The 14695-nt window shown below is 43.3% G+C and overlaps 1 protein-coding gene across 1 annotated transcript in view; it reads right to left on the reverse strand.

The window, feature by feature from the left end:
• Positions 1 to 590: 590 nt before the first annotated feature.
• LOC147890443 (CASP-like protein 3) overlaps positions 591 to 14695 on the reverse strand; it is an 86359-nt gene continuing 72254 nt past the window's right edge. Inside the window, exons 2-3 of the mRNA XM_087390627.1 lie at positions 1424 to 1556; positions 591 to 1172 (exon numbers count right to left, since the gene is read on the reverse strand). Coding sequence (XP_087246753.1) covers positions 951 to 1172; positions 1424 to 1556 — 355 coding nt within the window. The 3' untranslated portion in view covers positions 591 to 950. The remainder of the gene's footprint in view (positions 1173 to 1423; positions 1557 to 14695) is intronic.

Genomic DNA, 14695 nt, shown 5'->3' on the forward strand with positions numbered 1-14695 from the left:
CCGTGAGAATGAAAGCATTTGAAGCATGATACGCGTGAGAGGCCCACAACACAAGCCCACCTAGGTCCAGCCTTAAACTCCATCCAAATGTGAAATGCAGATACATATATCTAGATACATGGGAAAATGATTTAGAGGACCAGAAGGCATGAGATACAATGGAAAAATAAATAAGTCGCAAATTTGCTACTAACAAACTCTGACAGACAAGATGACCTGGTTAAAGAGAGTGTGTTAGTCAACAAAGACCAGCGCGAGACAGAAGACCTGTTTGTTAATTGAGCGTGATAGAATTGCCTGCCTGCTAAATCAGCTATTGCTTCCTCCGCTTGTGAGGACAAAGACTTCAACGGTGCAGGATTAGGCTCAATTTTTCAGACTGAACCATGGAAGGTCTCCATCCATCTCCCAATGTTCGGCATATATCCAGCCCAAGCTCTTGTGCCCCAAGATGAGGGGCCAAATGCGAGGACAATGAACTTTGAGAGACATTAAAACATATCTTCCATGAACCTTCGAATTTTCAAGACAATTTAACTTTCTGAGCAGAATGCAGTGACATTTCAAAAAAAAAAAAAAGGCTACAGTAAGGTAACATGCCACAGGGTTGTAATCTGGCATGGCTCAAAACAATCTTAAAAAACAATGTATATACATACATGTTAAATTCTCACTCCCGAATTGTGCAGTCACGCTTTGCATGCATGCATGCCCACAAGCAGGCAAATATCCATGTGTAAGAAACCACCTGTGCAAGCTTACCTGCCCAGCCATTGATCCTCATTCCTTGTTTAGAATGAATGAAAGACAGACCATCCCCCTCAAACGGGACAACAGAGGGAGATGACAACCTACCAAAGCTGATTAAAAGATAAATCAAGCAATGCCCTTGACAAAATACAATACCAGCTTCCATTGGTCAAAGTACAATAATGGCACATGTATAATGCTCACTCTTGTGATTTTAAACGGTACCCAGAGAAGACAGAGGACGATATAACAAAAAATGAGGAAAAAAAACTCATCACCACCGCGCCATCTGCTTTTGAGCAGAAAAGCCAAAGGCTCCAGGTCGAACAGGCTGGTGGCCAGATGTTACGTAAACCATGTCGTGAAAGTTCAGCTGCTGTTGCTGCTGCGGAGCTTGCTGAAAACATGAGGAATGCCAGTATCTAAAAGCAATAACAACTCAGCAATTAGAAGAGGAACAATAGATTGTCATTGAACTTCCAAGGAATCAAATAGAAGAACTCCACAATGGTTTCAGAAGATCAACAAATATGACTCCATAAAACAGAGCCACAGGATCTCTATGACAACTTTAGCCTATGTAGCTGATCAACTATGCGTGCCTCAAACATCATGCATTTCAGGCTATCAGATCAACACTACTTCAACACAATTGAGTTTCAAAAGATCAAACCTGATCACAGATATATACACAGAGTTTCTGATTAAAAGGTAGAGATAGCATGTTACTGCTGCTGGACTGTCCAAGCAAGATCAACTGCCAACTTGAATATATAAATGAGATTACATTGAGAGCAACGAGATAGCTGCAAAAAGAAATATACTCGGTTAGTAGTGTCACTTGCTTGGTTGAATTTTGTCATTCTTTTAAATTTTAATCCATGTTACTCTGATTACCCACATAGTTTAAATTTTCGAAATTGAACCAATTGGACAGCATCAAGGAAGATATCACAACGGGGTCACAGACAAATATATGCAGATGAATGATGAATGTTTGGAGGCTGTTTTCAAAGCCATCCCAGAAAACTGTGCGCTCTAAGCTAGGCCAACCATGCAAATCAAATTCAATCCTATGTAAACCTTCAAAAGAGGGTAAATCCAATTTACAGACGATACTTTTTTCTAACCAAGGTAATAAAGACAAACGAGAGAGAGAGAGAGAGAGAGAGAGAGAGAGAGAGAGAGGATATGGTTGTATTAAAGTCTGCTGTGAGACCCTTAAGGATATATGGGACTGGCAATCACTATCAACTATAGTGATCCCTTACATCTAGTGAAAGAAATATATTACAACCTTTTATGTAGTGAGTACCTGTTGGGCTAGCTCGTGTGCAGAGAGATTTTAGAAGAGGACATGAAACAAACCTAAAAAGAACGAAATAACAATTTGTAGTCAGCAAGCCTTCCCTTATGTTCTCATCAATACCCAAGCTTAAGATTTGTAGAATTCCAGAATGACAGGTAATTCGTTGCTTACTAAGATATAAAACCAAGAGCCCGATTTAAAAACTGAACTTTGCCAACTACATTCAGTTCCTATTAGCCCAGCTAAATAGCCTGGGCCAAACCAATTTGCCTACTGGCTGACCCCTACCTACAAAAGGTGCCCTTCTTGTTTTCATTTACCCTCAAGACTCATGTAGCATGCAGAAGGCTACAGTACCCACTAGTCCTCAGTATGCAAAAGCCTCCCTGCAGACCAGATGGCAGATGTTGAGAGTCCTAGGAACTTTGGATGAGTTCGAAAAAATAATACTTGCATCTTCAAAGCGATTGCATCACTATATTTTTCATTCTCAAGTGTGCCAATAAGTGCCTAGTTTGCCAAGTGCCTTGAGATCTTGGACACCTAAAGATTTTGAAACAGCTTGTTGAGCAGATTAGTCTGGCCGTTGTCATGGAGTAGCCACTAGCCATGAGGACTAGGAACGCCATGTCTATGATCATAGTGAAGAGGTTCAGCAAGTTTGTGATGTTGTTTACTCCGTGCAACAGCATTCTCGATGCCAAGGACAAAACTCAATTTTTCATCAGATATAGTAGTATCCCCGACTGTCAAAAGAAATAACTGTGTCTTCTTGCAGTAAGACGCTCCAGTAGCTATGTCGGACGCGTCTGTCATACCTCAAATGGGAGAGTTTGGGTCACCAATACCCATAAACGGTGTTGTAGTGGGTGCTTTCTTACAATGTTGGAAACTCTCTGTCTCAGAAAACCATTTAAAAGTTGTAGTCCTTTTTAATAAGTTTAGACATAGGTGCTACAATCTCGGAGAAGGGGAAAGACCTTGGTGTGATAGAAATTTGTGAAGCCGAGAAAAGAGCGTACATCACGAACTCTTTCGAGTAAACCAATTACGAATTACCTTGATCGTTTTGGGATCAACTGAGATGCCTTGTGATCAAATGGCATGTCCTAAATATTCGAGCTTGGTACAGAAATACTCACTCTTCTCGATAATGTAGAGAGAATTTGCTTGAAGAACTTTTAAAACTTGTCTAAGATGTTGCTCGTGTTCGATCAAGGATCTACTGAAAACCAGAATGTATGTTGGAAAGGTAACCTCCCCATCTGTAAGCCCCCAAATGACGAGAACGTGGGGGAGGGAGACCTAAGGCAGGATAGGCCCAGAAAAGAAAGGACAAATGACTGCCACATGGACAAACGCGGGCTCAGTGATCTGGAGATATCCGGCAAATTGTAGAAGTACCTTGTGGTAAGATCAGAGGACCACATCCTGGTGGGACTTTGGATCTATCTTTTGTATTGGGTCCATACCTTTGGATGGAAATATATTGATTTGGTGGTTTCTATATATGGCTGGATCGTTATCTATTTACTAGCCCGCACATCTATTTGAAGCACATTAAGTTCAGAAATTTGTGATTCCACACACCACACATGCTATGTGTGGTGTTCCGTTGTGCGTACCCTTTGTTGAGCTCCTGGGCTATTCTATCAGTCCTCCGTTGTGCGTACCCTCTGTTGGTTGATTTCTAACATGGTCAGAGCCCAAGTAGGAGGATCACAAGTGTGGGAGCTTGGAGGCAAGGACCTTGCTAAAGGTGACCCTGATTCAAAGGGCTCTAGCGAATCAACTTCCACAACTGGAGGACTATGCCCTTGCGAGAAGGAGGGTTTCTGTAAAGTGTGTACAGAGTTCTAGTCTACAAACGGTGAAGTTTGCTTTTCGATTTGATGTATGGTTTAGTAGCAGAGATGTCGATTTCAGAAGTAGAAGACTCTTCAGCCCCTTCTCTCCCTTCCTCCTCCCGCAGTCGAGTTCCTTCTTTCACCATCCCTAGCTTTGGAGAGTTCGGGAAACGAGATGGGAGTAACTATCCTATCTGGAAGGTGAAGATCCGGAGTCATTTAGTGGCTCGAAAACTGTGGAAGTTAGACAACGGGAGCAGAGGCGAAGCTGGAGGATATGATAGACAAAAAAGGGGAGGATACTTATACCAGTAGATGGAGAGGAGCTCGAAGCATGGGAGGATAGAGATGCCCACGCCTTGGCATTGATCATAGGGCCTACGGCAGACTCAACGATTCCTCACATCCAGATGTCTGACACGTCAGTAGAGGCGTGGACCATTCTGAAGGATCTGTATGAGACAGATAATACACCCCGGATCTTGACTCTTCAGCATCAACTCTACAATATGGATATGGATGAGGGAGATTCAGTACATGACCTCTTGACGAAGGTCATGGTGGTGAGGGATCAGCTAGCATCGGTTGGTCAGAAGGTAGACTCCGACCAGTTGGCCTTGATGGTACTTAGGAGGCTACCACGGAGTTTCATGAGCTTCGTTAAGACTGTGGCACAAGGACAGAGGACCAAACCTCTCACTTTTGATGACTTGAGTCCATTACTACACCAAGAAGAAGCTAGCGAGAAGCTCTACAACAACGACAACAATGACACAAAGGCGTTGTTGGCAAAGGACAAAGCTAGCAAAGGAAAGGGCAAGCCTAATAGTGGCAAGCCCAATAAGGATGATTCTGGAGATGAAGCGGACACTTCCAAGAAGAGAAAGCACAAGAAAAAGTGTTTCTATTGTGACGACCCATGCCATTTCGCAAAGGATTGCAAAAAGAAGAAGGCGGACCCAAAAGCACAAGAAGGACTCCGACTCAGATTCGGATGGTGATACAAAAGCCAAAGAAAATGTGGTGATCGAACAACTATTCTTGGTGACATCTCCATGTGTTACTAAGGTCAGATATGCCGACCTGGAAGTCATAGTGAAGATGTCTGACATTGAGATGTGGACCGACGGGGAGTCAAAAACCTTTGTGAAGGTGAAGGACACCATGGAGTGCTTGGAATGTTCCATGTGCATGGCTGTTGATACTGACACGAGGGTGGATTCCATGGAGTGCCCTAGGGTTTCAAGTTCAGATGGTTGCTATAATTCAGGAGGCAGTACAAGATTACACAAGTTATTGGTATGTGCCTCCATGAGGTGCATGGTTTGCTTTCAAAGCAAGCACACAGGCAATACGGTGTTCTGGTTTGTATTTGATGTCATTGATTTATTCCTTTATAGCATGCTGTGGAGAGAATTTGCTCTTCAAATGTCTCAGGTAATGCGAGATTGGAAGGAATGGGCCTTCTTTGAAGGTAAAAGGGGACGTGTGGGTGCTTCTTCAAATCTCGGACGCAGATTGCTAGAAGGTGATTATGGACAAGATGTACTCAAGCCCAAAGATTACTTTGGCTGCCACATGGACAGCAGCAAGGCTGCCATGTGGGCAGGACATAGGGAGATCCACCCGGAGGCTTTGAGGCTGCATCAAGGGAGCAGATGTGCAGGAAAGATGGCAGGGTGATGTGCCTTGGATTTGGCCTGGCAAGTGTGACTAAGGAGCAGCAAGAAGGCACAGGAGTGGAGATGGAAAGGGAGCCCTGGCAGATGGCGCAATTAGGGCAAACCTTGGCCTGGCAGAAGGCAGATGGGCAGGGCAAACAAAAGTCCAGGTGGTGGAGCAAAGGGAGGGCTACAAGAGGGCAGCACCTTGCCCTTTATAGAAGGCAAGCAGGCTGGTCAGCTGGCCAACCAGGTCAGCCAGCACACTGCCCCATAAAGGCAGCCCACAGCCCCATATATGGGGATCTGGTGGGGTCAGTTGGGGACAGGCTGAGTCGGCCAAGAAGGGGCAGACCAGTCGGTCATTTTGAAGCCCCTTGGGGGACATCCACGAGGCAGAGAAGTCCCATTGGTGCTGCAGAGTGAGCTCATCTAGGGCTGGAACCTAGGCTGTCTTCTAGGGCAGCAAGGTGCTGAGGTCTTTGGACGGAGAGTCTACATACGCTCGAGGTGGAGCATGCGGGCTCAGTGATCTAGAGATATCCGGCAAATAGTAGAAGTACCTTGTGGTAAGATCAGAGTACCGCATCCTGGTGGGACTCTGGATCTATCATTTGTATTGTGTCCATAGCTTTGGACGGAAATATATTGTTTTGGTGGTTCCTATATCTGGCTGGATCATTGTCTATTTGCTAGTCTGCACATCTATTTGAAGCACATAAAGTTAAGAAGTTTGTGATTCCACACACCACACACACTGTTTGAGCACCTAGGCTATTCTATCAGTCTTCCATTGTGCGTACACTCTATTGGTTGATTTCTAACAATGCCATCGAAGTAGACGATGACAAAATTATCAAGGTAGGCCAGGAGATGTCGTTCATTAGAGCCACGAATGTTGTTGAAGCTTTGTTTAACCTGGTGATGGGATAAAATTGGTATCTTGTTTTGTGAGCACACCATGTAGGTGGTAGGCACAAAGATACATATACATGTACATAGGTGGGGGGGTCTCATCTTAGAAGTTGTGTTTTTTTTCCCCTTTGATGGCTACATGACCATAGGTGGATGTAGATTCTCAACCTTGGAATATATGTTTCTTTTGCAAGGACTATGAAGGAGGTGATGATTGGAAATGTGGGTGCATCAGGTTCTCAGAGCAAAGGAGTATCCATTGTGACATGATTGATACGGTTAAGTCACTTGTATTGTTGTCTTTTTTTATGTGTGGAGCTTAGGGGTGTGAAAGTACATATGCCATGGTGTTATTTTGTGTGTGTGCATGAAGAGTGGTAAAATGCAAGGTAACTGCGTGGCTAGAATGTGGAAAAGTCAAGCATCTGTGGAGATTGCATGCTAGGTGGCTACGTAACCTTGAATGGCATGCTTCTAGACTACGTGCATGGAGATGGTTCTGGGGAGCTCCCATTAGGTGGCTGGGCACATCATGGAAGTCTCTAGGTGTGGGACGAGCGTATGAAAAGACTTTGGAGCTGGTTGCAATTCGGGGAGATGGTGGTTGCAAAAGACGATTCCAAGAAGCTGGCTGCACGTAGGGAAGAGAGTCGTCTAAGACAACGAATAAGCTGTTTTTCATGAAAGCATGAATCATTTGGGAATTGGATGCTCCCTAATCAGATGAATTGTGATTGACTTCATAAGATTGCAGGTTGCCGTTCTTTCTGATAGACACAGAAAGAGTGTCTGAATCGCAGGCTAGTGAGTGCTAGCCTATGAGAGGGGAGAAGGTCGTACTGAACGTCATCGCACATGCTAATTTCCTTGGGAGAAAGCAGATGTGATTGTGATCGTTGACGATAGACATGGAAGGTTTCCGCTTACGTTGATAGTTGTTGTGGGATTCGGATGCCTTGTGTAGCCAAATGTTTTCTCTAAAGCCGTCGTGGGAGTATTCCGATCTGAAGAAGTTTTCCTCCATGGATGTTGTGAATCGTGGTTACTGGGTGTCTATGTGTTTCCTTCCTGTCAGTTGTTGTGGGAACTAGTCAGGAGCCGATACTCTGCTCCGGGCTGGTGTACAAAGCTCTTTCTTGGGCACCCACAGAGCCGTTTTCTGATCCTTCAGGAGTTCCAACTACAAGTAGTTACCAAGAATAGTTACACGTGGCTCCCCCTGCTAAAGAGGATCTTATTTGAATAGAGGATTGTGTTTTCTTGGTGTCTATAATTGGTTCTTGAGTATATACCTAGATGAATCTAGGAACATTCCCAAACTCATCTAGGCTAGCACTAAAGGAGAAGGCTAATAAAAAAGTAGTCCAAAATCTCTTCATTCAAGCTACTACTGCTTGTGAATTCTAAACAATTTCATTTATTCTATAACTGGTTCTTGATATTCCATCTTCCTGCCCTCCTCTTTTTTTTCCCCATCACCGGCATAACCAGGCATTCATGATGTCCATATTTTGTGGACAAAGTTGTATTGTGCTAATAGCTTCTCGTATGTGGATTTGGTGATAAGCTGAACGGAGATCATCAGTCTTGGAGAAGTGTATTGCATGTAGTTGATAAAAAAGGTCATCAATGCAAGGTAAAGAATACATGTTTTTTATGGTGAGCTTGTTAAGAGCTCTATAGTCAGTGCAGAGTCACATAGACTTATTCTTTTTTGCCATAAGGAGCGATGGAGAACCAAAAAGAAAAATCTCACAGTAGAGATAGTGGGTGCTGCAAAATTGCTTATAGAGATACTTGTGTTGCAGATCGTGGAGGAGTAGGGAAAGTGCGCAGAGCCCATGGATCCGATATAATGTTATCACAAGCAACAGGGTATATCCTCCTAGAGAGGGAGAAACCTCTGAGGCTGATAATGTCCTGGTGAAGGTGGAAAACCTATGGGAGCCCAGGGTTGCAAGAAACCGCAAGGAATTTTGAAACACCTTTCTAAAGGCAAGGCATCTTTGAAACATAGAAACGCTTGGAAAATGGCAACCTTGTAGATGCACATCAGTTAGGCATGATGGGAACAAAGAGCGGAAGCAATAGGGAGAGAGAGAGTGGAAGGAGAGAGCACAAGTTTTGTGGGAAGCAAAAAGTCTATTGTGTGACTTCCCTTATTGCCTTTTATACAAAGAATAGATAAGGTGATGACGTGGTAGTATAAGTACCACTTATACAAGGAATAGCACATTGTGCCTTTATCCCCAACAATCTCCCACTTAAAGGCAATGTGCCCAAAAAGGAGGAAGAAGTGTACATAAAAACATATACACAAAATACAAGAGAATCTCAACATGAGACTCAGCCAACACCCATCTGTACTCTGCAATGTGCAAAGCGTTGCGGGTTAAGACTCTTGGTCAAAAGATCTGCAGGATTGTCATGAGTGTGCACTTTGACAAGCCGAATGCGCTTATCCTCAAGTACCTGTCTGATAAAATGATATTTCACCTCAATGTGTTTCGTTTTGGCATGAAACACAGGATTCCGTGCTAGCTGAATAGCACTCTGACTATCACAATGCAAAATAGGAACCTCTCCTGATAAACCAATATCTCCCACTAGACGAGATAACCATATGGATTCTTTGCACGCCTCTGTGGCTGCAACATATTCTGCCTCTGTGGTAGATAAAGCAATGCATTTTTGCAGCCGAGAGATCCATGAAATAGCACCACCACCTAAGGTGAAAACATATCCTGTAGTAGACTTTCTTTGGTCTACACATCCTGCAAAATCTGAGTCTGTGAACCCATGAAGAACCAAGTCTTTCTTCCCAAAGCAAATGCACACATGCATTGTGCCCTTAAGATATCTCATGATACCTTTCACGGCTTCCCAATGCTTCTTGCCAGGTGTTGCCATGTATCTACTGACAACTCCCACTGCAAAGGCAATATCTGGACGTGTAGCCACCATTGCATACATGAGACTACCAACCGCGGATGCATAAGGAGTCTTGGCCATTTCAGCCCTCTCATCATCTGACTGTGGGCTGTCTTTTTGATTGAGTTTCACATATGGAGGTAATGGAGTATTAAGAATCTTTCCTCCCTCCATACTGAAACGCTACAAAACCTTGCCAATGTATTCCTTCTGAGACAAATAGAGCAATTTCCGATTTCTGTCCCGTATGATACGCATCCCTAAGATGTGATTTGCATCACCAAGATCCTTCATATCAAAGGTCTTATGCAATCCCATTTTCAGTGCATTAATCTCATACCGAGATTTGCCTGCAATAAGCATGTCATCAACATAAATGATGAGCAAAATAAGGCTACCATCCTTTGCTTTCTTGGTATAGAGACAGTGATCAACATCACTTCTCCTAAACCCCTGAGATTGCATGAAAGTATGGAATTTCAAGTACCACTCCCTTGGAGCCTGCTTCAACCCATATAAGCTCTTTTTCAGCTTGCATACCAACTTTTCTTTGCCTTCACTGACAAACCCTTCTGGCTGTACCATAAAAATTTCCTCATGAAGATCACCATGAAGAAACGCAGTTTTGACATCCATCTGACACAAGTCCATGTCCTCATATGCAACCAATGCCAAAACAGCCCTCAATGTTGTCATTTTCACCACAGGGGAAAAGATTTCATCAAAGTCAATGCCCTTCTGTTGCTTGAACCCCTTGGCAACCAATCTTGCCTCGTATTTGTTCTCAGCATTAGGAGTGACCTTGATCTTATAGACCCATTTGCATGGTAAGGCATTCTTTCCAGTTGGTAGTTTCACCAAATCCCATGTCTTATTTTTTATAAGAGAATCCAATTCTGAATGCATGGCCTTCTCCCACTTTCTCTTATCATGCCTTCTCATTGCTTCCTGATAGCATGAAGGCTCACCACAATCTGTCAACATGACAAAATCAGCCACATAGTTCTGTCCTGGAACAAACCTATCAGGAGGTTTGGATACTTTGGTGGATCTCCTTACCCAAACATCTTGATTGGCTGGCTGTTCAGCCTGCATATCAGCCATATTATGTGGTTGTACCACCTCTTCTGGCTGTGCTACATCACCAAGGTGTGGCTCTATCTGTGGCATATCAAAGGCAATTTGATTAGGCTGATTCTCAGCCTCTATTCCCTGTGCATTAGGGACATTTGCAGCAGCACCTTGCTGCATACTATTGGGCATATTTTGCTGTCTATTCACAATGATTTCTTCAAAGACAACCTTCTTATTTTCTGATTTTTGTGAGGGCTGCCTGTGCATGCTTTCCTCATGAAAAATCACATCATTGCTGCGTATAATCTTCCTTCCAACGGGATCCCACAATCTATACCCCATTTCACCACTATCACCATATCCAATAAAGATGCATCTATTTGACATTGGTTGGAGTTTGTTGCCCTGATCTTTTCGTACGTGCACATACGCATCACAGCCAAACACTCTCAAGTGTTTATATGAGGGTGGCTTGCCATACCACTGTTCCTCAGGTACTTTACCATCCAACCGCTTATTTGGTGACCTATTGATGACATGAATGGCTGTTTGAACAGCCTCTGCCCAAAAACCATAGGGTAAGGCAGCATGAGACAGCATACTACGGACTCTATCTTGAATAGTCCGATTTGTTCGCCCTGCAACTCCATTCTGTTGAGGATTATGAGGGCTTGTGAATTCCCTCTTTATCCCCTTTTTGTCACAAAATTCCTGAAATATTTTGGAGACATATTCTCCTCCATTATCAGAGCGTAAGCATTTCAACTTCTTGCCTGTCTGATTTTCAACCAAGGCAACAAACTTTTGAAATGTATTAAAAACTTCATCCTTCCTCTTGATGAAATAGACCCACACTTTCCTTGTGGCATCATCTATAAATGTAACAAAGTATTCATGACCACCCATAGACAACTGAGGCATTTGACATACATCACTATGTACCAAATCTAAGGGTGTCAATCTTCGTTGCAATGTCACTTTATGTGGTGACTCTGAATGCTTACCAAAAATGCAATGCTCACAATGCTTAAATTCTGAAAATTTCAGAGACGGTAAATAACCCAATTGAGACAGTGCTTGCATTCCTTTAACACTCATGTGTCCTAACCGGCCATGCCACAATGAAACCTTTGGCACCTCAGTCACGGCAACCACATGATTCTTTACATCAGAAACATGCAAAGCATACAAAGTATCACACTTATACCCCTTTGCAATGACTCTGGCTCCCTTGGTTATCTTCCACCTACTATCACCAAACACAATGTAGTAGCCTTGATCATCCAATTGACCAGTACTAACCAAGTTCTTTTTAAGCTTTGGCACATGCCTAACATCATGTAGCATAAACTGTGTGCCATCAGCAAATACAAGTTTCACATCTCCAATCCCTTCAATAGAGCATGCATAATTGTTTCCAAGATGCACAACACCCTGTGAACCACCATTATATGAGCAAAACCACTCCCTGTGTGGTGTCACATGGAAAGAAGCACCCGAATCAATGATCCAAGTGGTCATATCACTATCATCATCAGTGATCAAAGCATGTGCATCAAGTGATGAAACAAAAAGAATGTCATCCTCACTCTCATGAGTGACTGCATTTATCTCTTCAAACTTCACACCACTGTTACTACTCTCTGCATGTTGCTTGCCTTTATCTTTTTTGGCATCCTGATTGTTGTTGCTGCCCTTCTTTTGCTCCTTTTTCCACTTAAAGCAATCTTTCTTCATGTGCCCCTTCTTTCCACAATGAAAGCACTCAATGTCCTTCTTAGGACGTGACTTACTGCGGGATTTGTTCCTTTGGCTGTCATTACCTCTATGCTGAGGTCTTCCCCTTGTGTTAAGGGCAGTGGAAGACTTACTTGAAGCATTATTCTTCCTATTCATCTCCTCCATGAGGAACTGGCTCTCAACATCTGCATACACAAGAATAGGATTTGAATTGCTCAAAGCTGTCCTGAAAATATTCATGAGATTTTCAGCAATTGTTCGTACGAATGGAACATGGTGAGGGCTAGAACACACTTCATTATGTCTGGAGTTTTTCGTAGGCATTGCATTGGAGTTCCATCGACGTCGAAAGTGTCAGAGGTTTGCGCAACGTTCTGATGTACTGATACATTGTTAGTTATATCCATGCGTAAAATTAAACAAGAAAGTTTGTTGCGTTTGTGCATAGTGGGGGAAGCTCAGTAACCAGAAAGCATAATACTAATGAAAGAGCAAATAAATTGAGGACGACCAAGTATAATTGAACTCAGGGTATGGAAAATTGATGCAAGTAGTTTTATTTCCTCCCCAATGTATTTACAAGCTTGCATCCGCTCAGCAAGTAGTATGCAGATTGGACACTGATGGAAGCAAAGTGACATCACTGATGCACTGGCCTTTGCAAGGCAGTGTTATATTAAATTCAATCTTATATTTGCTTGGTGGAGTGGCAGTAAATGAAGGAGTATTCTCCTATCAAATGAAAATCCTCCCTGCTCGCACAAATTGTGCCGCACAATTGTGAATTAGTACTTGCATGCAGGGTGCACACACTATATAAGGGGCATCTTTACTAGCCCACGATGATGTAGCCTTGCATGCAACATATGCAGGAACTCCCTTGACCTGTAGCATGCACAGGAATTCCCGTGTGCTTCCTTGACCTATCGACAACCCCTTTGCTGCTTGCTTCCACAATTGTCATGTGCCCTCCACAAACTCTAGACAGGGTGGGAAAGGATGATGTGGAGAGGACTCTTATTCAAGGATCAATTGTCAATGTATTTTAGCCAAAATGGTGCATTTGGCAAAGTCTTTGCATCTACCGATATGAGAGCCGTTCTCCTATTGCATGGTGGGAGAACTATGGTTCCATGACCTCTCAATTGCAAAGGTTGGCAATAAGGCTCCTCTCTCTGGTTTGGAGTTCCTCTACAACAACTGAGCAAAATTGGTCCACTTGTGGGTTCATCCATTCGGTGAAATGCACAATATGGTCATGAAATTACAAAGAATCTTGTGTATGTGCACAACCACCTTAGGCTCCTATCAAGGAATGATCCAGCTTACGAGTCAAGCCCTCCTCAAAAGTGGGATATTCAAGACAGGGATAAGAAGATGGTATTCATTCTATGTACATGTAACTGCATAGCTAGGAGGTCGTATGGGTTGAACTTTGACATTTTGGCTGTGTTGTTGAAGCCATGATGCTTAGGCATTGTTTATTTCCTATGTTGATGTGCACATAGAGAGATGTATGCTTAAGCAATGTTGTATTGGCTATGCTGTTATTTTATCTAGCTTCTATGTATCTGACCTAAAATCAGCTTTACTATGCCTACCCCGTCGTTTCCCAAAGTACCAACTTGCGTTTCCGAAGAGGTTTCATGCCATGGCAATTCATGTATAAAACACTTCCTGCAACCCAGTGGAACCTACTTGGCGGGATACGTGGGTGCCAACAAATCAGGAGTATGACTTGGTGAGGCTGGTCCAACTAGTGTATAGGGTGGAAAGAAAACTCCAGAGGAGGATCCTAGAAAAGTCTGGTCTCGTGAAATACAAACTCGACTACTCAGAATGGTGGAGTGGCGGTAAATGAAGGAGTGTTCTCCTATCAAATGAAAATCCTCCCTGCTCGCACAAATTGTGCCGCACAATTGTGAATTAGTACTTGCATGCAGGGTGCACACACTATATAAGGGGCGTCTTTACTAGCCCACGATGATGTAGCCTTGCATGCAACATATGCAGGAACTCCCTTGACCTGCAGCATGCACAGGAATTCCCGTGTGCTTCCTTGACCTATCGACAACCCCTTTGCTGCTTGATGTACTTTAGCCAAAATGGTGCATTTGGCAAAGTCTTTGCATCTACACATATGAGAGCCGTTCTCCTATTGCATGGTGGGAGAACTATGATTCCATGACCTCTCAATTGCAAAGGTTGGCAATAGGGCTCCTCTCTCTGGTTTGGAGTTCCTTCACAACAACTGAGCAAAATTGGTCCACTTACGGGTTCATCCATTCGGTGAAATGCACAATATGGTCATGAAATCACAAAGAATCTTGTGTATGTGCACAACCACCTTAGGCTCCTATCAAGGAATGATCCATCTTACGAGTCAAGCCCTCCTCAAAAGTGGGATATTCAAGACAGGGATAAGAAGATGGTATTCATTCTATGTACATGTAACTGCATAGCTAGGA

The sequence above is a fragment of the Dipteris shenzhenensis genome, chromosome 19 (assembly GCF_047967505.1).
Source record: "Dipteris shenzhenensis isolate YYH24624 ecotype China chromosome 19, Dip_SZ_1.0, whole genome shotgun sequence".
Lineage (NCBI taxonomy): Eukaryota > Viridiplantae > Streptophyta > Polypodiopsida > Gleicheniales > Dipteridaceae > Dipteris > Dipteris shenzhenensis.